General features: G+C 43.7%; 1 protein-coding gene across 7 annotated transcripts in view; it reads left to right on the plus strand.

The window, feature by feature from the left end:
• Window positions 1–27,190, plus strand: part of PALM2AKAP2 (PALM2 and AKAP2 fusion) — a 427,797-nt gene that overhangs the window by 391,079 nt on the left and 9,528 nt on the right. For 5 of the 7 annotated variants that reach the window (XM_030566709.1, XM_030566713.1, XM_030566715.1 and 2 more), the window contains 3 exons: window positions 4,248–6,618; window positions 19,333–19,511; window positions 23,113–23,151. In XM_030566709.1, the coding sequence (XP_030422569.1) occupies window positions 4,248–6,618; window positions 19,333–19,511; window positions 23,113–23,151 (2,589 nt within the window). The remainder of the gene's footprint in view (window positions 1–4,247; window positions 6,619–19,332; window positions 19,512–23,112; window positions 23,152–27,190) is intronic. The other 2 variants (XM_030566710.1, XM_030566712.1) reach the window with 2 other exon arrangements.

Consider the following 27,190-nt stretch of genomic DNA (forward strand, 5'->3'; position numbering starts at 1 on the left):
TAATCGCAGTTAACTCACACAATTAACTCAAAAAAATTAATCGCAATTAATCGCACTTTTAAGCAATAGAATACCAACTGAAATTTATTATATTTGTGGATATTTTTCTACATTTTCAAATATATTGATTTCAGTTACAACACAGAATACAAAGTGTACAGTGCTCATTTTATATTATTATTTTTATTGCAAATATTTGCACTGTAAAAATGGTAAACAAAGAAATAGTATTTTTAGTTAACCTCGTACAAGTACTGCAGTGCAATCTCTTTATCATGAAAGTGTAACTTACAAATGTAGATTTTTTTGTTACGTAACAACACTCAAAAAAACAAAACAATTTAAAACTTTAGAGCCTACATGTCCAGTCAGTCCTACTTCTTGTTCACCCAATCGCTAAGACAAACAAATTTATTCACATTTATGGGACATACTGCTGCCTGCTTCTTATTTACAATGTCATCTGAAAGTGAGAACAGGCATTTGCATGAGACTTCTGTAGCTGTCATTGCAAGGTATTTACCTGCCAGATATGCTAAAGATTCATATGCCCCTTCATGCTTCGGCCACCATTCCAGAGGACATGCTTCTATGCTGATGACGCTCATTTAAAAAAAAAACAAACATTAATTAAATTTGTGACTGAGCTCCTTGGGGGAGAATTGTATGTCTCCTGCTGTGTTTTACTCACATTCTGCCATATATTTCATGTTATAACAATCTCGGATGATGACCCAGCACATGGTGTTCGTTTTAAGAACACTTTCATGGCAAATTTGACAAAACGCAAAGAAGGTACCAATGTGAGATTTCTAAAGATACCTACAACACTCGACCCAAGGTTTAAGAATCTGAAGTGCCTTCCAAAATCTGAGAGGGACAAAGTGTGGAGCATCCTTTCAGAAGTCTTAAAAGAGCAACACTCCGATGCAGAAACTACAGAACTGAACCACCAAAAAAAGAAAATCAGCCTTCTGCTGGTGGCATCTGACTCAGATAATGAAAATGAACATGCATCAGTCTGTACTGCTTTGGATTGTTATTGAGCAGAACCCATCATCGGCATGGACGCATGTTTCTGGAAGGGTGGTTGAAGCATGAAGGGACATATGAATCTTTAGTGCATCTGGCATGTAAATATCTTGAGACATTGACTACAACAGTGCCATGCAAACACCTGTTATCACTTTTAGGTGACATTGTAAACAAGCAGGCAGCATTATCTCATGCAAATATGAACAAACTTGATTAGCTGAACAGGAGGTAGGACTGAGTGGACTTGTAGGATCTAAAGTTTTGCAATGTTTTATTTTTGAGTGCAGTTATTTATTTTGTACATAATTCTACATTTGTAAGTTCAACTTTCATGATAAAGAGATTGCTCTACATTATTTTTAATAGGTGATTTGAAAAATGCTATTTTTGTTTTTTACAGTGCAAATATTTGTAATAAAAAATAAATATAAAGTGAGCACTGTACACTTTATTTTCTGTGTTGTAATTGAAATCAATATATTTGAAAATATAGAAAACAGCCACAAATATTTTAAATAAATTGTAGTCTATTGTTGTTTAACAGCACGATTAATCACAATTCATTGTTCTTAATTGTTTGACAGCCCTACTAGGAAGTTAATTTACCTGTAATAGTTACACAAGATGAAACAAAAGTTATGAGTTAATACAAATGCCATTGCTAGAGCTATAGCTTTGGAAAAGCTGTAGAAATGTTCTGTGGCATATGTGCTGATACAAGGAGTAGAGATTGGACTTTTTTTAGAAAAAGGATCCCTGACTTGTTCCTGAGTAGAGAGAGGCCAGTGCCACACAATTCGGTTCTGGATCCAGACTTTCCCATAGTTCACTGATAGTTAGGTGTGGTAGATGGTTAGTTTGGAGTCATCTTTATTGGGTCCCAGAGACTGGTGCTGCCTATATTCTTTGTGGTAAAAGTCAGGTCCAGATCCCCATCCACTTGTAAGACCCCTTTACACTGCTGCAGTGATGCAAGGGCATTTCAAACTGCTATGAGGCAAGACTTGAGGATTTTCCTGTGTTAGAGGAATTCCCCAACAGATATGTGGAGCATTCTGGACTCTGCATCCTGCTCCAACCGAACGTACTCACCCCTCCCTCCTATCTGTATCTGAGGCAAATCAGCATTTATGATTAGGGCCCTACCAAATTCACAAACCATGAAATCTGGCTATTGTTGCTTACTTCTGTGCTGCTTTTAGAGCTGGGCAGCTGGAAAGTGGCGGCTGCTGCCTGGGCGCCCAGCTCTGAAGGCAGCAGCGCAGAAGTAAAAGTGGCATGGAATACATATGAACACATCCACAAAATTTGCTCTTTATGCCGTGACCAACCAATGAAAAATGTGATTTCGCCATGATTTAAGTAGACCCCTCTTTAGGATACCAGTACTATATCGCACTGGTCAAAAGCTATAGAAGCAAGTTTAGATTTGTAACATGTACAAAATAAAATAGTTTTTAAAAAGGAATTTTAGAAACTTCAGTTTAAAATCTTTCAGTTAGGTTAGGAAATTGGTTCAGAAAGTGAACTGAGACTTAATGAAAGTAAGACCAGTAAAACTTGGTTGTGCACAATAAATAAATACATAAAAGAGCTTTTTAAAAAATTCCTTCCTACTTAAATACAGTTAAAAAGCAGAAAATATCAAATAGCCAAATTCGACAGTTTCTTTAAAATTTACATAGGGTAACCAAATAGCAAGTGTGAAAAATCAGGACAGGGAGTTGGGGGATAATAGGTGACTATATAAGAAAAAGCCCCAAATATCAGAACTGTCCCTGTAAAATCGGGACATCTGGTCACCCTAAATGTACTTTCAGCTAATGGCTCATATATTTGTTGCTCCCTGTTGTGAACAAAACTCCTTCAAAGGTTCTTGAAAAACAGAGCTATTCTTTTAGGACACAATCCTGCAAAGTGCCAGCTGTCCGCAGCTCCCATTCCAGCCTATATGTGTTGCAGTTATTTGGGCCCCTGGTGACCAAGTCTTTGAGTCTCAAGCTGAGCGCTTCCTGCTGTGCTGTTTATCAATAGCATACATCATAAATGACAGCAGTAGCACTGAGACTAGCTGACAATAGGGAACATTGTGGATCTGCACTGTGGTCTACAGTTTTATTAGTGATTTTTGAAACCATTGCCTCAGCAGCCATTCTGCAACAGCACAAGTGGGGGGAAAGGCCAGATTCCTCAAAGGCACTAATAGGTCACTTTTCTGTATAATATTTTAGACAAAGGGAACAGAAATGCCACTTTGGGATTGTGTCTGTTTTCAGATTGCAATGATGATTTGCCAAATTCCTGTACTTAAAAAGAAGAGTTAAAAAATACCCTGCTTTTGATAACACCTACTGGGTTTTGCTGGCTTTTAATAAATCTAGGAATTCATGTATTCTCCCTTGATTTGCTAAAATTAAAAAATGAGTAAAGCCTGTTTCTGAAAACTTTACTCATGTGAGTAATCCCATGAAATTCAGGTTGAATACTTGCCTGAAGAAGAGATTCAGAATCTGGCCCATTCCAGAATAGGAATGGTATTTATTATGTTCTTTAAAATAATTCATTGAAGTCAGTGGCATTGTATCAGGCAAGAATGTGACCCAGTGGACATAGTTTGGGGGACTGGGAGGCAGGAGATCTGAGGTCTAATGTCAGCTATGCTACTTACTCACTCTGTGACCTTGGGCAAGTCATCTGATCTTTCTATGTTTTAACTTACATATCTGTAAATTGGGAACTGGAATCAACTGAGCAGAGGTATTGTGAGACTTAATTAATGCCTATAAAGCTCTTCCAAGTGATGAGGTGAAAGGTACTATATGCTAAGCGGTAGTGCTGGCATTAAAAAAAAAATCTGTCAAGCCCTTGATGACTTGGAAGCCCAAAGCTAAAATTTCAGCAAAAATCTTGAGCACTTGTATAAAATGATCAGAAGGGGTGTATGGTATCCAGATGGGAGATATTTAAATGATGGTTTTGCTGTTGCTGCAATATCTCTTCCAAGTTATTATAAGATGTATATTCTTTAGTATAAAAGCATTATTGATTTGTCTTTCCTTCCTTCACTACATATGGTTGCTTTAATCTTAACTTTAGGAAACACTAGGATTTGCTTTCCAGATGGTGTTTACTATTTTTGCTCTTGGCTTTCTGCATAAAAGAAAATCTCTCTTCATAGGACTTTACCATGGTTTTGTTCTCTTTCCTTTTAGAAATCATCGAGAATCCCTGAGAATGACATCAGGTTAAGAAAAGACAAAGACCAAAACTGTGCCAATATCCCGGAGCCTGTTAGTGTACTTGCTGCAAAGGAAGAGAAAATGGAAATTGAAGTCCCAGTCTCGGAACATAAAAACATCACTGTGGTGGATTCAACACATCCTGTAGACAATCAAACCCACTTCTTTTCGCCTGTTGCCAGTCACAATGGACTGAAGGACAGGCATGAATCCCTGGACAGTGAAGTTGCTAAAGAGATCAGATATCTAGATGAAGTGCTGGAGGCCAACTGCTGTGATTCTGCTGCAGATAACACCTTCAATGGGACATGCTCCCCTGAGCCAAGTGCAATCCTTGTGGATGCCTCTGGTCCACCTGTTCCTGTTAACAGTGAGTCTGTACCCAATGAAAAGGACGCCATAGTAGCTGGCAGGCAAGCATCCCCAATCACTGAACAGAATGAAACCAGTGTAATGGCTGAGAAGCTGAAACCCAATGGCCATTCTTCAGATGGACAGAAAGAGGAGCTTTGTGGCAATCTAAAAATGCCGTTGAGTCCAAGTTCTTCAACAAGTTCAAGAAGATCCTCCAAGGATGGAGAACTGACCTTAACTACTATTAAGAAAGAAGCTAAGTTTGAACTGCGAGCCTTCCAGGAAGAAAAGAAGCCATCCAAGCTCTTTGACAATGATAACGAGAAGGAGAAGTACAGCGTCCGGAAAGTGAGGCCATCAGAGGAAATTATTGAACTTGAAATGGAAAGAAGGGAGCTTATTAAAAGCCAAGCAGTAAAGAAAAATCCTGGCATTGCAGCCAAATGGTGGAACCCACCCCAAGAAAAGACACTGGAGGAGCAATTAGATGAAGAGCATCTAGAGTCCCACAAGAAGTACAAGGAACGCAAGGAGAGGCAGCAGCAGCAAAACACAACACCAACGTCACCAAAACAGATGGCCTATTCCTTTGTACCTCCAGAGCCAGGCTGTGTTAAAAAAGAAGATATTGTCACAGAACAGATAGATTTTTCAGCGGCCAGGAAACAGTTTCAGTTAATGGAAAATTCAGGTCAGTCTAACAGCCAGATTGCACCAAAGAGATCAGGGGCACCCAAAATGTTCTCCATCAAACCCTTCTACAAACCCATTGGCCCATCGCAAATAGACAGGCCAACAGTTTCCATGACAAGACCTGCTTCTGTACCACTTGAGAATAATGATATAACCATTGTAAAAGCTCAGAAGGTCTCCTGTGTCTCAGAGGGTCACCCTAGAAATATTCAGACTAGTCCAACAGACCCAGTAAGAGAATTGTCTTACGGTGATACCTCAAAGACTGGACAGACCACAAAATTGTGGGCAGATGACAGTGAATTCATGAGTGCGAGAGCCGTCTTCATGGTGGTAAAGGACGACGACCCTGGCATTTTAGATCAGTTTTCGAGGTCAGTCAATGTGTCTTCTCCTCCAGAGGAGCTGGACTCTGGTTTGGATGAATTGTCGGTGAGATCTCAGGATACCACAGTCTTGGAAACTCTTTCCAATGATTTCAGCATGGATAATATCAGTGACAGTGGTGCTTCTAATGAGACTATGAATCCCCTCCAAGAAAATTCACTTGCAGATTTCTCTCTACCACAGACCCCACAAATGGACACCCCCTCAGAGTGCCGGGTAGGTGTTTCCAAGTCATTTAGTGACCATGGCTTTTACTCCCCTTCCTCTACATTGCTAGACTCCATGCTGGTTGATGACCAGCTGGACTACCATGCTGGCCTACTAGTTCAAAACGCAATTCAACAAGCCATAGCTGAGCAAGCTGACAAGACAGGCTCTAAACAAGCGACAGACAAAGCTGAGCGGAAGAACTCTGTCAAAGGCCAGGAAGAAGTCAGCACAGCACCGTGTTCTGTGAAGGAGCAGAGCACAATGTTTGAGCCACCTCAGGTGTCTTCTCCTGTTCAAGAAAAAAAGGACACGATACCAAAGACTTCAAGAGATGAAGACTCAGGACTCAGGGAAGGGAAGACTTCACAGCAATCTTCTGTATCCCCCACCAGCCAGCCATTCATTGTGGAGGAAAACAGGCAGGAGGTCAGCTATTTTAGCAAGTACTCTGAGGCAGCTGAGCTTAGAAGCACTGCTTCCATCCTGGCTACGCAAGAGCCCGAGGTGACCGTGGGTCCTTTTAAGCTAAGGTCAAGAAAACAGCGGACTTTGTCGATGATAGAAGAAGAGATCAGAGCAGCCCAGGAACGAGAGGAGGAATTGAAGAGACAGAGGCAAGGTCTACAGATGGCACAGAGTCCCATCACAAAGAGTGCACCTCCACTGCCTACCAGAACGGTGGCTTACAAAACTGCTCCAGGTAAGATCCTGAAGTTAAATATCTGGCAGAATAAGAGATGTGGTGTAGGGTCAGGTTAGTTTTATTTCTATATGGTTTCCTGTCTGCCATCTTCAGGTGTGTTTATTGCATGACTTTGCATGAATGGAAACTGCAATATCCAAAGACAGCAGAGTGTATATTCATCCAAGGCAGGCACATTATCCCATTACACTTAATGGGAGTGGTGTATGCCTGCCGCAAGTGGATATATACTCTTTTCCCCAAGCGTAGCAGGGACAGGGCTTAGATACTACCAGGATAAGTCTGTAGAAAACTCTGAAGATAGATTAATTCCTTGCCACTTCCTAGCATAACATTTGTGGTCCTGGTGCTTGAATCTTGCGCTATAATTTAGGACAGTCAGATGAAGCATGGAAGAAAATAACGGTACTTTTTGCAACCGTATGCCTATTTAAAAGGCAACCTTCAAAGATTTTTTTAGTTCCACTTGTGCCCATTTTTGGCTGTTATAATGTTTAAGGACCTGAAAGGTTTCTTGAGTCTTGCCCCTACCACCTAACCTCCAGGTTTTATTCTGCTTGGATTTTACCATGGAAATAGCAGATCTATCAAATCTGGTTTTGCTGGAGAGCTTCACATGGGAGAGGAGTTTCCACGGATACATATTATGAGTTCCTACACCTTAACTGATAAGGTGCATTGAGTATTGGACTTAGTTATTAAAAGTAAACAAAGTTCTTAATAGACTGACTAAAAATATCTTCCTGTCTCGGTGGCTCATCTTTTGCTCTCTTGTTTCTTCTTGTGGTAATTGCAGCAGTATTCCTATTTTTAATGGTTAAAAGCAGCAGAAAATCTCCCTCCCTGCCCCAACTTCTCCAAAACAAAAACAAACTCAAAGGCCCCCTTCATACATCATAAAAAAGACAGAAATGACACAAGACCAATTTTTTTTTTCTTTGCAGGTCTTGTTTATGGCTATAGACTCTGTATGGTCCAACAGTATTCTAAATGTCTCATTAACAGAGATCCTAGGGGAGAAAAGTTTCATTAAAATTGTAGGAAGATGTAAATGTTGATCCACATTTTGTTTTCCTTTCCACTGATGGAATCAGAAGCAAGAAACTTGAAAAGATCTTGGAGGGCCAATTCCCAGTAGGGGGGGATTCTCATTTGAGGAACCCATTACCAGGGACCCTGTTCCCATGGATGTCAATGTGGACTTCAACAGGAGTTGGGTTTAGATTGCACTCCTGTAGTGAATCCAGATGTGAACGGTATCCATAACATAAATAGCTCACATTTATTTTCGTTTCCTTTATGTAAAGAGTGTGGTTTTGGTCTGTGTTTCTTGAGGAAAAAATGTACCAGATGTTGGTAACTTCTTTGAAGTGCTATTATTATCCCAAAAAACAGTACGTAGAGGGAGCTCCATAAATTGAACCAAATAGAATATTTTGCCCTATGACCCTGCAGGGTTTGTTATCCCATGTGGCAAAATGTGGGACCAGATCCTCAAATGGAGTCAATTGTCACCGCTGTATTTGCTCCAAAGGAGCTATGACAGTTTACACCAGCAGAGGAACTGGCCCATTAATTTTAAAGACTCAACAAAGATTCTGAGGTTTTAAGGCAGCCGGGACCGTTAGATCCTCTAGTCTGATATCCTGCCTAGCATAGGCCATAGAATTTCATTCAGTTACCCCTGTAGTGAGCTCAGTAACTTGTTTGCCTAACCTATATTAAAGAATATGATAACACCTCACAAGATAAGACATGTTGGCCCCTGCCTTGAAAAACTGCTTCGGTTGCAGCTCCAGGTGGGAGAAATGTGATTGGGGCTGGTTGCATTTCATTTGTAAGTATTTTGGAAAGACTGCTGAATCCAATATTTATTTGAATAGTGCTGCTGGAAAAGTGTGTGTTTCTCTTGCTCTTATTTTTCCAGGCAACAAATAGTTACCTTGTTTTTAATGTTGAGATGCCAAATATAAATTATATTTTTATGGGAAGACGACATTTATATTTGGAATGAGCCAGTTTGGACAGGGTTCCCTAAGCGTGTCCTAGCACTGACAGTTCAAGAAAGATCTCGGGTCCTTTGGCACCGCCTGCATTGCTCGATCAGGCCTCTGTTATAGGCGGCATTGATGGGAATTGAGGGTTCCTTGGGGGCAGTTAATCCACCCCAATGCATAAGCATCTCCCCAAACAAAGATAGGAAAAAGAACTCTGGCAAACTCGCATTGAAAGGCCCATGATCAACTGTATTTTAACCAGCATGGATTGAATCTCAGCTGGTATAAATCAGCATAGCTCACCTGAAGTTGGTGTTCCAGGATGAATCCCGACAGGTCATTTTAGCTTTTCTTGCCCTGTTAGCCAACAGACTAAAGGCACTGTCATCGGGTTTTTCTGCAATCTTGGGAGAAGCAGCATAAAATACAGAGATGTCTGTAATTAACTGATCATCTTGACTGAAATGCTCTGGTTGAAACAACAGCCTTGGCTCTTGCTCACGTATGCTCTGTGTCTTATAACATTAGGGGAGGCGGGGAGCTTGGGTGATCTAAATCATTGGTTTTAAATGCCGTGGGCCTGAGTCTCATTTACACACTCAGGCCACTTTACACACCTTTAACAGTGTAAAGGGGCCTGAAAAGTGGGAGCCAATGTAACTTACACTGGCAGAATGATGTAAATAGGCCTTAGTGTCAATTAGAATCAGGCCCTACACATTCCTGAATGAAAGCAGACATGCCAAACCCGGGAAAAAACACAGAAATTGGGCTAGTTTTTGGCTTGTGGCTTGCAGCTTGTTGCCTTTTTTTTTTTCTTTTTTTCTTTTTTTTTTGATCAGCTCCCAGCAAGCAGGGGGAAGGCGGGGAGAGTGTCAGGGGTGCACAGCGGGCCCACCACAGTCCCAGACTGCATGCCGGGGGGGGTCTAGTCATATAGAGTGTTGGGGTTCTTAGGGATTGGCTTGTTTTGGCCTTGTTTTGAAATGAGATTAGCTGGATTTTTGGCTTACTGTGAAAGTCAGGGTGCTTATTTACCACGTGAAAGTTGGCAACTGTGAACAAAAGGTAAATAACCCAAGCGAGGTGAGCTCAGACCTTTGCCCTTCTAGAAATGCTGTCAACTCTCACAATACCTAGGGGAAATCCTGGCCTCATAGAAGTAAAGGAGGTTTTTACCATTGGCTTAGGTGGAGCAAGGATTTCACCCTTGAGACAGATCTTCAGCTGAGGACCAGTCCTTGGGTGGTTTTCTTAAAGCACCAGCTTCTGGAGTCATATGATTATAAAAGAAGTTCAGCTTTTTTTGTAAAGCCCACAGCTTTGATCTCTGAAGGAGCAACAGGAAAATGAAAAGAACCTCAACATTTTTTTAAAAGCTCATGATGTTTAAGCCCATCTCATGATACCGGAGAGCCTGACTCACAATTTTTCGATGCTTGGGATTGGCAGCACTGCTTCCAGGAATGATATACAAAGTTGCATGCAGATAATTTGGGTGAGGGCCTGTTTCCACTGCAGGGGCCTCTTTGTAAAATAAGGGGCCTTGTGTTCTTTATCCAAATAGTCCCCCACACGATTTCCCACTCCCCATCCCAGAGGTAGCTGCATTTCATTGGTGCTGGATACATGCAGCTTGTGTAGCGTTATGGACTCCCTCAGGTTGAAGCTGCTATTTCAACAAAACATATTGTTTCTATAAATTAAAGAAGTCACTCTTCGCTTTACCCTACCCCCATCCAAAGTATGTGCCCCCTTCCTTTTGAAGGGCAGCAGCAATGGTGCCAAGGTAGCTCTCCGAAAAGCACTAGCTAATCATATAGGCTGTGACCCAGAAATGCAGGCCATGTCCCAACTACACTCTGGATTGGGTGCTGATCTTAGAAAATCTGGTTTGTGTTGTTACAAATCAGGGCCGCCCAGAGGATTCCAGGGGCTGGGGCCATCGGCGGCAGGCGGCTCCGGTGGACCTCCCGCAGGCATGGCTGCAGAGGGTCCGCTGGTCCCGCGGCTCCGGTGGAGCATCCGCAAGCACGCCTGTGGGAGGTCCACTGGAGCCGCGGGACCAGCGGACCATCCGCAGCCATGCCTGCGGGAGGTCCACCAGCGCCGTGGGACCAGCAAGCGGCAGGGGGCCCTCCACGCAGCGAAATGTCTAGAGCCGGCCCTGCTCGGCAGCAGGGGGCCCTTCCATTCTGAGACCCGCCGCTGAAGTGCCCCGAAGACCCACGGCGGGGGCCCCCCCGCCGGCGAATTACTGCCGAAGCGGGACCCGCTGCCGAAGTGCAGCCCACTCTTCGTCGGTAATTCGGTGGCAGGGGGCCCCCGCCGCGGGTCTTCGGGGCACTTCGGCGGCAGGTCCCTGAAAGGAAGGGCCCCCCCACCGCCGAATTACCGCCGAAGACCGGGTTGCACTTCGGCGGCAGGTCCCGCTTCGGCGGTAATGCGATGGTGGGGGGTCCTTCCACCCCGGAGCGGAAGGACTCCCCCACCAGCGAAGACCGGGAGCAGAAGTTGCTCCGGGGCCCGGCCCCGCAAGAGTTTTCTGGGGCCCCCGAGCGAGTGAAGGACCCCGCTCCAGGGGCCCCGAAAAACTCTCGTGGGGGCCCCTGCGGAGCCCGGGGACTGGGGTAAATTGCCCCTCTTGCCCCCCCCCTCTGGGTGGCCCTGTTACAAATTAATTGCTTTCTGCATCTTTCACACCTTTCTTGCGAGCATCATTGTAAATGTACGTTTCTTTCTCTGACCTTGACCATGCTGTCCATAGAAGGATATGGGTATTTGAGCTGTCAAAGAATTAAGAGTCACAAGATTTTATTCTGCTACGTCTTTTGCACAGCTTTTAGTGAGAAAGCTGGTTAGAGCAAAACCATCTCTGTGTACCAGATGTTTCATCAGTGAATATGGGAAATCTCTTAACAGGATGTGACTGATGCCTCATGGTAGTCATAGCTTTCCCTAAGCTGCCATTTATGTTCCTTGTTGATGTTCATGAGGCAGAAATCAAGTTGTATCTTTCTCCCTTGCATGCAAAAACTCGGCTGTATCTGATGTGTAAATACCTTCCTTTTTGTGACTTCCCTTGCTAATTAATCCTCCTTAGAAATGAACTGCAAAGACTATTTTTAACTTGTTTGGAAGATTTCAGTACAGAATAAAAACCCAAGTCTGTGGCAGTTGTTTTTAAATGCTGATAATGATTGTACTTTCACTAAATTTGAGATAATTACTTCCCTAAAGCGCTGAGAAATCTGAACTTGGGAACTTCTCTTTGCCAGAATAACAGCCACCACAGCTACCATAAGCCTACATAGAAAAACCACTTCAGTCTAAAATCTCTTTTTCTCCCACCCTTTTTTCCCCTCGGATAAACTACTATCCAGCTGAAATTTCTCAGTTTCAGTCTCACTCCAAAGATTAACTTGGAGGCAAGGGAAGGGGGAGGTCTCAGCAAAAGTGGATGAGTCATTTTATTATTTGTGCAAGCATGAGGAAGGGAAGATTGGGAACCAAATACGACCCTTCAAAAAGAAAGGGAGATGCATTTTTTTTTTTTTGTGTGCATGCATAACTCAGAAACAAGGGCTTAACTTCAGCTGTCCCGGCTGTGGTGGTTGGGCAGGTGCTAGGGATCAGACGCAGTCAGAATGCTGCAGCTTGCACTTTTAGGTATTTCTGAGGCCGTGGGTGTTGTGCAGTCATTTACTCCAGTTCAAAGAATAAGAAAGAAGAATGGTAACTGTCTATTAACTGTTGGCAAATTTGCCTTTTTAATGGCAACCACAATCCATGAGGACAACTGTTTCAAAAGAAGAAGCAAAAAAAAACCCTGCCACAAGCCGTTTTGTTGAAATAGCTTTTGTTGAAATGGTTTTCCTCACGTGTAGCTGTCACCGTAAAACAAGACAACAGCTTCTACGCAGTGAATACAACTGTTTCCTGTATGCACCCCCCCCCTCACCCCCACGCTTAGTATCTCAGGTACCATTGTTTGGTGGTTGTTGGTAGCTGCAGCCTTCTTAATGGTGGCTACTGAATTTTTCCCAAGTGCCAGTACTGTCTGTGGTGTTTCTCCTCAGCCTTCCTTTCATTCCCCACTATTTCACAGCACACCAGCTGGGTGTAACACCGTGCACTTAAACTGGAAGAGAGAGAATTTTCCCGTTTGTGAAGGAGTGTATTGCCACTTTAAGGGACTGGCTGGGGTTGCAATCAAGGAGGCCCCCACCCCCCCCCAGAAGTGGGCTATATAAACGCAAAGAGGATGCTTGCTGAGAGGGAAGCAGAAGACACAGAGGCTGCAGTGAGTAGTGGTGGTTTTCTCTTAGGCTCTAGGAGACCAACCGAACTGTAATTGCTTCTGTCCTGGAGCCTTGTTAAAAGAGGATATGCTATTTTGTTAGTGTGTATGGGCTTATTCTTTCACCTGGGCTGCAAAAGCAAATCTCTTGCCACCCCAAGCAAGAGGAGTTAAGGTGGGAACACTTACAACACCACGAGACCACAAGGATTGTGCACAGGGACTGCCTACACCCTTACACTGTCAAATAACATGGCAAATTCTGGGACTTACAGAACCAAAGTAAAGTGTATTAAGGCCCTGGTCCTTCACCTTGAAAGTCAGTGCTGGAAAAAGTGCAGAGAAGGACAACAAAAATAATTAGGGGTATGGAACATCTTCCATATGAGGAGAAATTTAAAAGACTGGGACTGTTCATCTTAGAAAGAGATGACTAATGAGGGATATGATAGAGGTCTATAAAATCATGAATGGGATGGAGAAAGTGAATAAGGAAGTGCTATTTACCCCTTCATATAACACAAGAACCAGGGTCAACCAATGAAATGAATAGACAGCAGGTTTAAAGCAAACAAAAGTAAGTATTTCTTCACATAACACACAGTCAACCTGTGGAACTCTGCCAGAGGATGTTGTGAAGATCAAAAGTAGAACTGGGTTCAAAAAGAACTAGATAAATTCATGAAGGACAGGTCCATCAATGGCTATCAGCCAAGATGGTCAGAGATGCAACCTCATGCTCTGGTTGTCCCTAAATCTCTGATTGTCAGAAGCTAGGACTGAACAGCAAGCGAGAGTGACTTGATAACTGCCCTGTTCTGTTCATTCCTTCTGAAGGATCTGGTATTAGCCGCTGTCAAAACACAGGATACTGGGCTAGATGGATCATTGGTCTGACCCAGTATGGCCAGTCTTATCGCCTTATGTTTTTAATGGGAGCTTTGCTGTTGATTTCAGTGAGTGTAGGTTCAAACTCTAAGGCCACACATCCCTGGGACAAATGTGACAGCTACTACTACAGGAATAACTATTTCAGCTCAGATTTGGAGTGGAGCAGGTGAACCGCAGTTAAGGTGGGAGCCATGGGATGAAGCCAACAGAGAAACCCTGGCCAGAGATGGGACAGGGAGGACTCGCCATCTTGGAACCAAACTCCATGGAGTAATGCAGAGCTTTGACGCAGATTTGCGTAGGCTGCACAGTGAAACCCTTTCAGCACTCAGTGGGGTGTATGACCCACTCAGTTGTCCTGGCTGTTGTTCACACATGGGGAACCCTCATCTGCTGAGACATCAGCACTGCACTGTCTCTGAAGGCATCCCACATTATATAAGGCAGATGAGGACTATGTGTGAGGCTACAACTTAGTCACAGGTATTTTTAGTAGAAGTCATGGACAGGTCAAAAATTCACGGCCCGGGACCTGTCCATGAATTATACTAAAAATACCTGTGATTAAATCTTTTGGTGGGGAGGGCACCAGGGGAGGATGATATGGGCGCCTAGGGCCAGTGACACCAGACTGACACCGGTCCTGGGGCCAGCCACACTGGCCCATGTAGAAGTCATGGAGGTCACACAAAGTCACGGACTCCATGACTTCTGCAGGGGCCCTAACCATGAGTCATGGCCTTGATCTCAGAGGAGTGGTTTGTAGCTGTGAAAGGAATGGATACCTCTCCCTCCCTGAGAGTGGGACACTCTCCCTCAGCATGAGGGCAAGGATCTGCAGCCATTGAACACAGCTGGCTTTGTGCTGCAGACCAAGGCAGGGGCAGGATGTGGTTAAGGACTTGTCTACACTACAGCACGAAGCTGCGCCACTATAGCACTGTAGTGTGGACACTTGCTACGGCGATGGAAGGCGTTCATGTTTGCAGGGGAACCGTTACACCCTGCCTCCCTAAAATACACTGGTCTCCAGTAGCACTGCTACTGGTCAGCTTATATCAGCATGATCATCATCAATCCTGTTTTTCAGAAGTTTATAATGTGGCTGGTTTATAATTCGCTCCTGGTAGAAATGGTGCGGACAATCTCATCCTGCATCTTATTTCTGTTGTGCAGTTTTCATTGTTAAAGGCTATATCGAAGTTAAACAGTTTGTCCAGTGTTAAGTCATGTGAGGGAAAATATAGGCTGGAAATGTTATTGATCTAAAAGATATTAGACCAGAGATCCACTATTGTGATGTGATTGCTTTTGGTGCTTTGAAAATACATTTTCTATTTATGGGACAATGTCAACTTGAACTTTATTCTAAACTCCTCCCTGGGACATGCAGAGGAATCTCAGGGAGTGAAGAACCCATTTCCCAAGCACCTGCTGCTCTACCCTCTGGGCTCCCTAATCCTGTGAGGGAAGATGGGGGCAATCCATTCTTCTATTGCTCACCTGTGTAGAAGGGAGGGGAGGGAAGAACAGTTCCCTGATCCCAGAGGAGAACCAGGGAGGGGAGAGGGCTCCCTCACCAAGGCTCACATTTCTTCCCAGACCCATCCAGAGGTTTGGAGAGTTAAGAAAGGGTCTCGGCTCCTGGTGCCCCTTAGCTTGGCACAGGCGTCCCAGGAAACATCCTTCTAGCACCAAACTTGGAAGAAACAGCAATTCTGCTGTGTCAGCTGAGCACCCTCCTACAGGGCCTGGAAGAGCCTTCACGAGAGCATCCCCAGCCCTCCAAAGAGTGCATGAGACAGGAAGCGTGGCTGCCCAGAAATTGAAAAGAGAGGGGGAGAGAAATCATTTCCCAGTAACTTCTCAGTTCCAGGAAACTGGGGGTCAGCCATCATCACAGCCACAGAGGAACCACAACATACGATTTCTTGTCCTGTTGACAAGTTCGAGAAACATAACTCTGAAGAGAGGGGTTTATGATGTTTGCTCTCTGCCCTTTCTTGATGACCTGTAACCCTTCCAAAGGAGGCATTATGGGTTTTAGAGAACACAATATATATCCAAAGGGAGATATGTCAAGGCTGTTAGGCCAAAAAGGTGGCCAATGGGCTGTGATTTGGATAGCAATTTTGCATGCACCCTGAGTGCTTGGTCCCATTTCTCTTGAAGTGGGAGTTCTGCCATGGGAGCAGCAGAAGACTCCTAACCTTTAACTCCCAGTCTCCTCGTTGGCTCACCCAGGTTTTTCCTCTAGGAGCAAGATTCCTCATTTTACTTTGCAGCCTTTGCACAAGAACTGAACAGAGCCACATGAGGCCAAGCCATGTCACAGGAGCGCTAGCTGGCAACCCAGGCCCATGTGTCAGCAAATACCGTTGTTCTGGTTTGTTATTGTTGGATCACAAGCAGTGCACGCTTTCTGGATTTCTTGGATTGCTTTTTAAAAGGACTGGAAAAGCCACTGTCTGACCTTGGGCAAGTCTCTGCACCTCTTTGTCTCAGTTTCCCCATCTAGAAAACTGGAATAATGATGATACTGCAGTGAAATGTACATGTAACAGTACGCTTTCCTGGATGGACTCCTAGCGGCAATATAGGAATTATCGTAGCTTCTTGGAGTCCTGATAATGGACCAGGACCCCATTGTGCTAGGGGCTGTTCAAACACAGAACAAAAAGACATTCCCTGCCCCAAAGAGCTTACAATGTAAGTATAAAATAAGAGACAGCAAATGAATACAGACAACGTTCTGTAAGGAAACAATGAGACAGCACTGGTCAGCATGATAGACAGCGGTCACAGCAGATCAGCAGCCTAACTGTTGTCAGGATTTGTGTCGGCACCACTGCAAAGGAAAGTTTTAAGGAGGGATTTGAAGGAAAAAACTGTAGTGACTTTGTGGATGTTTATGGGGAGCTCCTTGCAAGGGAGAGGCAGGCTCACCTTGATGGGGAATACCTGGCAATGTTTCTTTTGTTTAATTCTAATCAGATTTCCAAAGCCTCCACCTTGCAGGGTTTTCCAGCAGGCGCAGAGTTTGAGATTGTTTAGGGGTGGAAGGAGCCGCCTTCAGTTATGAGCATTTTGTACAGTTCTGAGGGATTGTTAAGGTGACGTGTTGTTTATGCCTGAGGGAGAAATCACAAAAGGCCTTGTTGGGAACACTGAGGGCCTGATTCATCCCTGCAGTATAAGTTTGTGCACCAGCATTCAAATGCAGTAATGCAGTGGGGAATCAAGCCCTGAACCTTTCACTTTTAACACAGACACGATTTTCCATTAGTTCTGTCAGTAGTTGGGAGTTTCTTTCATTCTCTTCTTTTGGATACCCGTAGCCCTAGCTAGCCAGGCTCTCATGCTGAGCTCTATTATGTTGAGACAAATCTGTGATGTCTGTGGAATTACTCAAGATGAGACTCTGCTCCCATGGCATAGAAAATCCCACAAGCCTCAGGCTACATCTACACTACAGGATACATTCGAATTAGCTTAAACCGATTTTATAAAACAGATATTATAAAGTCGATTGTGCGCGTCCACACTAGGCACATTAATTCGGTGATGTGCATCCATGGTCCGAGGCTAGCGTTGATTTCTAGAGCGGTGCACTGTGGGTAGCTACTGTAAAATAACGAGGCCAATAACGTCGACTTGCGTCCACACTAACCCTAATCTGATATAGTAATATCGATTTTAGCGTTACTCCTCTCATTTTGTAGGAGTACAGAAATCGATTTAAAGAGCCCTTTAAATCGATATAAAGAGCAGTGTAGTGTGGACGGGTGCAGCGTTAAATCGATTTAATGCTGTTAAAATCGGTTTAACAGCGTAGTGTAGACCAGGCCTCAGAGACCCTTTGCAATTTCTAGGGACATCCCAGTAGGTCTGGGGATGGAGTTTCCAGATGAATCTCTGTATTTGTGAATTTAAGCAAGATTTGTAACATTATATCTATCAGTGTTGTTGGGTTTTTCCCTGTTGGGTCAGAAATGAACCAAGCCCAGCAAGGGGATTTCTTGTTAAAGGTCTTTGCTAAGATTTAATTTCTTTCTTTTAAAAGAGAGCCTATAGCTTCTAAACAGCATGCACTGTTTTGCTGTGTGTGACCTCTGGTGGCCGCAGCTTTCCGTGACTTGTTTCAAAAGTTACTAGCTTTTTGATTTTTCTCTGCAAAGGAACAACTGAAAATCCATTCGCAGTCCTAGTTAACCCATTTGTGTCTGTGCATGGTTTTGTTTTAAAAAGCCTCCACATCTAGGGAAAGTTAGTGTGACTTTCTCTACAGTTCCTTTTCCCGCTGTAGCTGATTATATTTAGGTTTAAACAGACGAATTCTCCTTTATTTGTTTTGCTTCCTGTAAAAGGGGCTCCCCCTCTTCTCACTGCCCTGAAGTCCTTATTTCCAAGCTCATCAGTTTCCTTGCCTGCAGTCATGGTCCTCATCCTTTCAGATGAGGAAGGCTAGACAGGGCTTCCTCCCAGTCTGTTGACACTACCCTTCCCTCAGCCAGAGGAGTTGCTGCCTGGTGACATAAGATAAATCTCTCTTCCCAGGAGACCTTCCAGCATCTGCCAGCCTGGAGAACGAAAGCCTCAGGTCCACAGCTGAATCTGGGGTGGGGTGGGGTCACACAGTATACAGAGCAGTAGCAATAGTCTCCTTGTAAGATCAGTCTTCCCCACGTGCCTGCTTTGTACCCAGTTCTCCAGCTAGGGTAGTTAAGGCGTGAGCACGTTGCCTAGTGAACAAGTGGTCCTGTCAGAGCTACAGCCTGAATTCATCCTGGCTCCCAGGCTTTTCATCTAACTACTGACATGGGGTTCACAAACTCTTCCCTCACCTGGACTACATCTTAATAGAGAGCGTGTTTCACAGATCACCTTCCCCTCCCATTCACAGTCACATGGACCAGCAACTACTTGCACGGAAAAGAAATACTAGGAAATGTATCAAAGATATTTTTAGCTCTTTTCATGCAATTTAGCAGCTGGAAACAAGAAGGAGCCAGAACCATGTAACCGGACAGCCCTTCTTGAACTGCAGGTGCTCTATGGAACACAGTTTGGGGGCCCCTGCACTGTGACACTGTGCAGTTTTTTGTGTGTCTTATTCAATAAAAATAAGTCCAGCGATTTCCATAAGCTTGCATCTATGTCCAGAGCACAGAAGTGAGACATTAGGGGTTGGGGGTGGGGTGGTTTAACCAGAGCTCTAGTAATGAGCAGTGATAGGGTAGATTCGTATATATATCACTTGACAGCTTTGCTAGGTGTTATGAAATAACATCACTTAAATGTTTGTGTGAGTCTGGTCCGGGAGGGGAAAAGGAGGGACTTGAAAGTCACTTTGGCCGTGTTTGTTTCGATGCATTATTTTATAGACTACGTTTCAGTATTTCTCTCTGTTCAAGCCACACTGGAAATTTTGCTCCAACTCGTTCCTTTTGCAAGCTGTGTCTTCAGTTGGAAACTACTTGGGAACCTGTCCATTTAGAAAGGGGTCCCTTCATGTCGTTTCAGGGAAGATAGAGAAGATCAGGCCTCCTCCATCCCCGACAACAGAAGGTCCCCTCTCCCAGTCTGACTTACTGCCTGACGAGGCTGCAGGATCCCAGAGGCCCAAGAATTTGCTGCAGACCCTCATGGAGGATTATGAAACACACAAAACTAAGAGGCGTGAGAGGATGGATGACAGCAGTGTAAGTACACTCTTCCCTTCCCCTCTTCAGTGTGTGTTTCACGACAGGCAGATCGCTGTGGTTGGTAGGACAAAATTTGGCCTCTTAAAGATCAATTGTTCTGTTGAGAATGATTCGCTGAGTGCCTTAAAGATGTTTGAAGAATTTAAAAAAACCTAAAAACCTGCAGTATCAGTTTATCTGAAGGGGGAGAAATCAATCAATCATAATGGCAATCGTATAATAATAAACTCTGCCTAGTTGCCCTCTGTGATCAGAGGATCACATGTGAATTCACTGCTCGCTGAAATCCTGCAATGAACTATGTAACCACAGGATGAGCCTTATGGCTTATATCTGTGCACTATAAGTATTCACCCAGCACTCATTAGACTCCCAAAGTCCTCTCCCAGTATGCTGTGGGTTCAGTGTAAGACCTAGGATGGATTCCCTGAGGACAATATCTTCTTGGGTTGCTCCAGGATCTGGTTAGGAACTTGTGGAATGGGATCCTGGACTTACAGTGGACAGAATGCTGTTTCCCATTGAGTCTGATCTGTTCTTTCCTACAAGCAGAAAGGGGAAATTGACAAAAATTCTGCTCTGAGTTCTTCATGTAGGTGCCTGCAGTTCAAGTTTTTGAACTACCAGCATTGATGTTCAGATGGTCATCAGAATAGGGGAATGGATATAAATTTCATGGCTAATGACTGTCAGACTTCAGATGCATACAGTAAGCAAACTGTTCTCCCATCATTACACTGGGACTTTATCAAGGTGCCGCTCATGACTGTTGTGAGCATAAATGCTGTGTGGGTAGGATAAATGGGTAGTATAAACCCTTACACGTGTATGATTATTGTTAGTGGTTACTATTGGCCGTTGTTGTTTTTTATTTGCTCTAGCACCCACAATGTGCCAGACTCTCTTCAAACACTTCAGAAAAACAATCCCAATCCCAATCCCAAAAGAACAGACTAACACGGCTCCTACTCTGAAATCCCAATCCAAGGAGCTCATAATAGAAGGGAACCACCTTCTAAGCACTTCCACTAGAGGTTACAGCCCTGTTAAGACTATAGTCTTTAAAGTTCATACTGCAAACAGTAGCCTACAGAATATGCTGGATTTTAATCTTTGGTGTTCAACATTATATCAACAGAGTATCAGACTTCAGATTAGAAACAGTGAAATGTAAAAAGGTCCCACTCCATTTTTGGTTGTAAATTAATGCAAAATAGAAGGGTGGCTTTGAAGTGCAGACAGATGTTAGGGTCGGAGCCTGACAAAACTGCCATTGATTTCAGTGGAGCAGGATCAAGCCCGTAAGCAGGCTTCCCCTGTAGGATGTGAGTAGTCTCCGCTCACCTGCTTCCATGGACTTCATCTGACACAAGAAATTTTGCTAACTTGGCTTGTTGCCTTTCTACAGTGAGGACGTCTCAAGAATGAGTTACTCGCCAGTGCCCTCTGCCTCTTTCAGAAGAGGTGACTGTCCAATGGCCTCGATCCCCTGGGTGCAAGTGGATAGTTTTCATTGGGCGTTATTAGGATTTTCCCCTTGTGTGTATTGCTGTGCTAATGCCTGTTGAATTATGCTGTCAAACCTTTCATTCAAGAGATTTGGGGCCTCATTCTTCTCTCACTTTCTCTGGGTATAACCCAGGAGTAACTTCATTTAAGTTAGTGAAGTAAAACCAGCATATGGGAGAGGAGAATCGGTCCTTACGTGGCCTTAATAACTTTGGAGTTTATTTCCATCAGCCTTTTTGCCTTAGATCTTGATATTGTTCAGAAGTTGCTTTGCAAAGAGATGAAGACTGATTGCACGCTTATCATAACCTTTTCCTTGTGGCACTGGTTGGTGCAGGTTACTTACCAAGCAATGATTTATGACTGGAATTCTCTGTTGCAGTCATTACATTGTCCCCTGCTGTATGTGGTTTACCATGTAGCACGCATGAGTGCTGCTACTCTCAGAGAGATGTCATGATGCTGAGGGCCAGACTCTCTGTTCAGTTACACCAGTGCATCTCCACTGAAGTCAGCGGGATTGCACAGGTGCCTTCTCGAAAAGAAGTTGGCCAAGATTGTCTGTGTTTGAAACACGCTTCTGTGTCTTGATTGAGAACTTTGGTCCAAATGAAGAGCATCATGCCATAGAGACAGAACTCTGCGTATCACGGTGGCTCAGTTATGATAATACTATTAAAAGCCTCTGTTAATTAGAATTTTTACTGCCATACAATTAGCACCATCAAACAAATTGTGCACCAGATCCTGCACTTGGCTAAATTGACGTAGCTCCATTGAAATTAAAGGAGCTACACTGATTGACCCCCACTAAAGATCTGGCCCAGTTTTATTTTCTTTCTCATGTTCTGGAAGCTCATCTGGAGCCAATTGTTTTAAAAAAATGTATTTATGTTTCCCTTTCTGCTTGTCTAAAATCCTATCATAGGGCTGTGTTTGTAAGACCAGAGTGAGCCTCCCCTAAACTGCTGGAATGTTTTCTTTCTCCTCCCTATATTTTTCTTTTCTCTTGTATAAACTACTCTGAAAGGGGGGGTTGGGAGGATGAATAAGATATTACAATATAAAGATGTAGCTTTGCCACGCTAAGCTTGCACCGTCCTTAGTTAGAGGCAATATTTTATGTGCCATGCTAAGCAATAATTATTTAAACAACCACTAGTTCTGATTTGTCAGCAGAGGCTTTTAAAATGCAGTTTCAGGCAAAAGAGAGTAATCTCTGGATCTAGTTACATACGAGAGCAACTCATTGAACCATTTTCAAGCGTCTGCAATATACTGAAAAAAAGCATAATTAACTGGCAAAGAGGCAGCTCCCATTTTGAAAATCTGATTGTGTAGAGCAGGCCTCTAGCTCGATCACCCGTTTGAATGCAAGGAAAATGAGAGACTTTCTAAATTGTTGGCAGATAAGTTCTATTGGGTCAAATGCTCCTTTCTGCTGGGTAATACAGAAGGGAGCAAAGCTGAACAGACTCCAGTCCCAGTCCTACAAACACTAACATATGCAAGATGGGACTATTTGTGTGCTTAAAATTAACCACAGGCATAAGTCCTGCAGCACATAATAAATAATAGTAAAGTCAGTGTTTGCAGGGTCGGGGCCTTTGGTGCTCCCTGCTCCAGTGGCACAAAAAGGCGCTTTGCTTTGCTCTAATTTCGGTGTGCTGTTGTTCAACATGGCAGCTCCTGTCGGCATTGTCAGCTTTTGTCTTTCAGGTCAGAGCAGACTGCTTTGACAATGGTCAGATCCAGTGTATTTGCCATTTAAAAGACTTCGCACCGTAAGGGGAGAAAACGTTGTTCTCTTTCTCTAGCTGTGTCTTCCAAAGAAGAAGCCACTGGGCGGGAGACGATGGGAAGAGGATACCTGATTCGCTGCCAAGCAGCACGACTGAAATAGTTTGATCAATAAGAGTAAACATGATGGCAATTGGCTAAGCAACTTCATTTAAAAACAAATACATTAAAAAACTAACCTTGTAAACAGGTCCAAACTGCTTCAAGTTCTGCTCCCGGTTTTTTTGTTTTGTTTCCAACTTCAACACGTCTTTCAATGTACTAATGCTGGTCTCTTCCTTTCCACCAGTACACCTGTCAATTACTGTCTAGCAAGGTTACTTCCGAGGTACTTTTCAACTGCTTATCTTTGCTTTCTCTTGCATGCTCATTCCACCTGCATGATGTTTCAGTTTGCATTTCCATACTGAGTGTCGGTGCTCTTTCACATCAAAATAGGGGTGAGGATGTGTATGGGGGTGGGACTGGGGTCTCAGGGGAGCTAACTGAGGTCACTCAACTGGGGTGAACTGCAAAGAATGGGGCAGACAATCCCCAAAGCTGGTGGATATTCCAATACTTAGATTTACCAACCCAGCACAAAACAGCTTCTATAATACCTCACTGGTTACCCAGAAGCCAACAACACAGTTCCCTTAAAGTAAACCAGCCTCAGGCCTCCACCCAGATACCCAAGTCAAGTATGATGAAGATTACTGAAAATCTTATTCATCATGTAAAAAGTTCTACCCATCCCAAGGGATCAGACACATTATCTGCCGGGTTAACGAATATTCCAGATCTTACCCAAATACATGCTACAGCCAATTCTTATAAACTAAAATAAAATGTATTTAAAAAGAAAAGAGCGAGCACCTTGGGTAAAAGATCAGTATACACACAGACATGAGTAAAGTTCTGAGATTCAGATTCAGGGCAGAGATGGGGAGCTTTGTAGTTGCAGAGTTCTTTCAGAATTAAGTCCATAGGTTATAGTCCAATGTTTGTATTCAGGGCGGGCCAGTCAGCACTGGGATCTCGGTCCTTATGACTTAGGCTTCCCCTGCATAAAGCCTCAAGCAGATCCGAGATGACAGGACCAGGACCTAGGCCCATTTTGTCAGAGCTGGCTCTATATTTTTTGCTGCCCCAAGTGCAAAAAAAAAAAATTTGCCAGAATGCCGCCCCTGGAATTGTGTCACCCCACGCACATGCTTGCTTTGCTGGTGCCTAGAGCCGGTCCTGCATTTTATGCAGTCTCAGGCCTTCTTGTGACAGCCTGGAATCCCTCTATGAATAGTAGTCACTCATTTCCTAAAGCATAGTTGGTAATTATCCACACAAGGCAATTGCTTGTTTTTCCACCATTCACAGATGATTGGCTATACATTTCAAAGAGAGATGAATACAGCTATATCCTAGGTTTGCAGTTCATTTAAATGTTAGGAATTTCTTTTGATCTCTGAATTAACAGACTACAGCATAGACAGGGATTGTTGATTACATTGTTGATCTCTACCCATATATATGTAATTATACAAAGGGCTGATCTACACTACGGGGGGAAATCGATCTAAGATACGGCAACTTCAGCTACGTGAATAACATAGCTGAAGTCGAAGTATCTTAGATCAAATTACCTACCGTCCTCATGGCGCAGGATTGACGTCCGTGGCTCCCCATGTCGACTCCGCTACCGCCGTTCAGGTTGATGGAGTTCCGGGATCGATAGGAGCTCGTTCGGGGATCGATATATCGAGTCTAGATGAGACGTGATATATCAATCCCCGAGAAATCGATTGCTACCCACCAATACGGCGGGTAGTGAAGACGTAGCCAAAAACACAAACATTGTCTCCCCATATGTTTTTAAGGGTTGAATTTGAATCATTCATCCTGCAGGATGTGTAACCCTTTCTGATCATGCGTCACAGGGGGATATTTCCTCTTATCCAGCGACACCTTTCCCCCCCCCCCTTATCCTTGGATTCTAATTACAATTTTCGAGTGATGAAGATTGTGATTAGAGGGAAGGCACCAAACCAAAACCCAGGATGGGAACTTTCCTGAGCATTGGGTGAGTTAGCATCCAGATTCAGCTCTGACCTTCCCAGATGAAACCCTCTGTAATGGGCAAATGTAAAACCTCGGATCCAAACATCCCCAACCTTGGAGAAGTTATGGACCCAGATCCAAATATTCTGATTCTTGCGCTTCTCTAGTGATAGTGTCTTCAAAGATATCTACATTTGTACAAAGGATAAACTCACTGACATTTCCCTCTTTGACAGTATAGCTTCAAATCCCAGTTCCAAGTCACAAAGGAGTTTGGTGACTTCTTCCATAGACAAATCCATGTCCCTCTCCTGAGTAGTTTGTTCCACCTCACAATATGAGCATTCCCAGCATGCAAGTTCGCACTATTGACAGCCAAGAGACCCAAGGCTGCAGAAGCAGGGGCATTTTAAGTCAGGATTGAAGTGTATTGACTAAGCATTTAAGGGGATGCTTGCACAGCCCTTACCTCTGCAAAGCATCCCTGAGAGAGACAGCTGTGTGGACCTAAGACCCCCCCACACACTCCCCAGGTAGACAGCGCAGAGGACTCCCCTCACCACACATGCTTTCCTCCTCCTTTTGAGTGTCATTTATGAATGGCCAACATAATATCTGTGTATATGTTGCCTGTAAGAGCTAGTAGAGTTTAGATTTCTGATACATGTGCTTTGGGTGGAGATGTCTCTGTGCCTCCCACATGGCATGGGTAATAATCTGACAGTAAGGGCAGGGGCGGGGAGGGAGGTGATAAGTGGGAAAGGAGTGAGAGTTGAAAATTGACTAAGGTGAAAATCTGCGAACTGTAATCCCTGTCACTAAACCTCAACCCTGTGAAATAGCTTTTCAATCCTGGTGTTTCTGGAATAGGTTCTCCACTCATTGTGGAGGTCCTTAGCAACACAGCTCTGATCAGTATTAACTGGAGTCCTGTAACACTGCTGAGCTGTGAATATTCCCCATAGTCTGCTGTGGTTTATCCTTCAGAATCCTAGGTTGTACATTAAAAGCATGCCAGACCTTCTTTTGTTGTTCCACTTTTTAAAAGGACTGCTAATAACTGCATGCTTGCATACACCTGCGGTATGGTTATCATGCAAACTTCCAAGTTTTGTCTCGAATGACTACATTACATCAGCAGCTCTAATTCTTAGCGTTCCTTCCACCTACTATACTATAAGGAACACTCTGGGAATGTTTAGTTACAGAGGCAACTGAAAAGTTTGTAAAGGTGACCACTGTACATCTACCAATCACAGAATAGCAAGACAGATTCGTTTTGGTTGCCGTTGACTATGACCACATTCCAACACACTGCACAGCACCAATAACACGTTCTTCTGTTAGGGTTTCCAGATGTAAGCGAGGCTCCCACTGCACTCTGCAGAAGCCCAGTATGTGCATATATTGTAAAAGCAGGAATTAGCACTAAGTATGTACTGTAAATAAAATATCTTCATGCTGCAGAAACAGAGTTTTCTTTGCTGGTGCTGTTAGCATCTTGTCTGTCTGGCCAATACTCAAGCATTTAACTTTCTATTGGACAGCTGTGGTGAATTTCTCAAGAGCGGCCACCCTGTCTACTGCATTTGTGCTGGCAGTCACATGTGCACAGTTCATTCATGCAAAGGTTTTTTGTGCACAGTCCCTTGTACGCACTGCTGGTAGAACTTACACCCTCAGACTTAATTGGAATGGGTGAGAGAGCACACAAATTGAATTTGCAAGTGTTTGCATGGGAAGAGTTGTGAGAATTTTGCTGGAAGCCTCCTCAATATTTATCAGCATGAAGACTTAAAAACAAACAACTGGATGCCACCATCACCTGTTGGCTTTTCCCCTCACTTGCCTGTAAGCTTTAAGAAGTTGTTAGCATTGAGTGCTAGTCAGTTGATCCATTATTCCAAAGAATGGGGCAAGCTCTAACCACGGTGAGGAAATAAGATCTAACTTTGTTTTGTAGTTTACAAACCCCTCATGCTCATGGAATTACTCCTGATGGCAAAAGTTCTCTTGAATTCACTTGTACAATTAGCTGGAATATAGCTAATCTTCCTAGTCAATTTAGACAATATATGTGAAATCCTGTCCCCACACAAGTCCCTGGGGATTTTGCCATTAACTTCAGGAGTGCCAGGATTTCAGTCTCTCTGCTTGTATGTCATCTCTGAAATCCTTCTGTGTTTAATTCTGTCAAGCTCAGGTCAGCAGCATCAAGAGAGATTCAGCTCGTTCACATCAATACTGCCTCTGCTATGGAGAGAAATTAACTAGGGTTGCAGAATACTAGTCAGTTTCATTTAATAACAGGTTCTGGAGTGAGATGCAGTGGA

Source organism: Gopherus evgoodei, chromosome 6 (genome assembly GCF_007399415.2).
Source record: "Gopherus evgoodei ecotype Sinaloan lineage chromosome 6, rGopEvg1_v1.p, whole genome shotgun sequence".
Lineage (NCBI taxonomy): Eukaryota > Metazoa > Chordata > Testudines > Testudinidae > Gopherus > Gopherus evgoodei.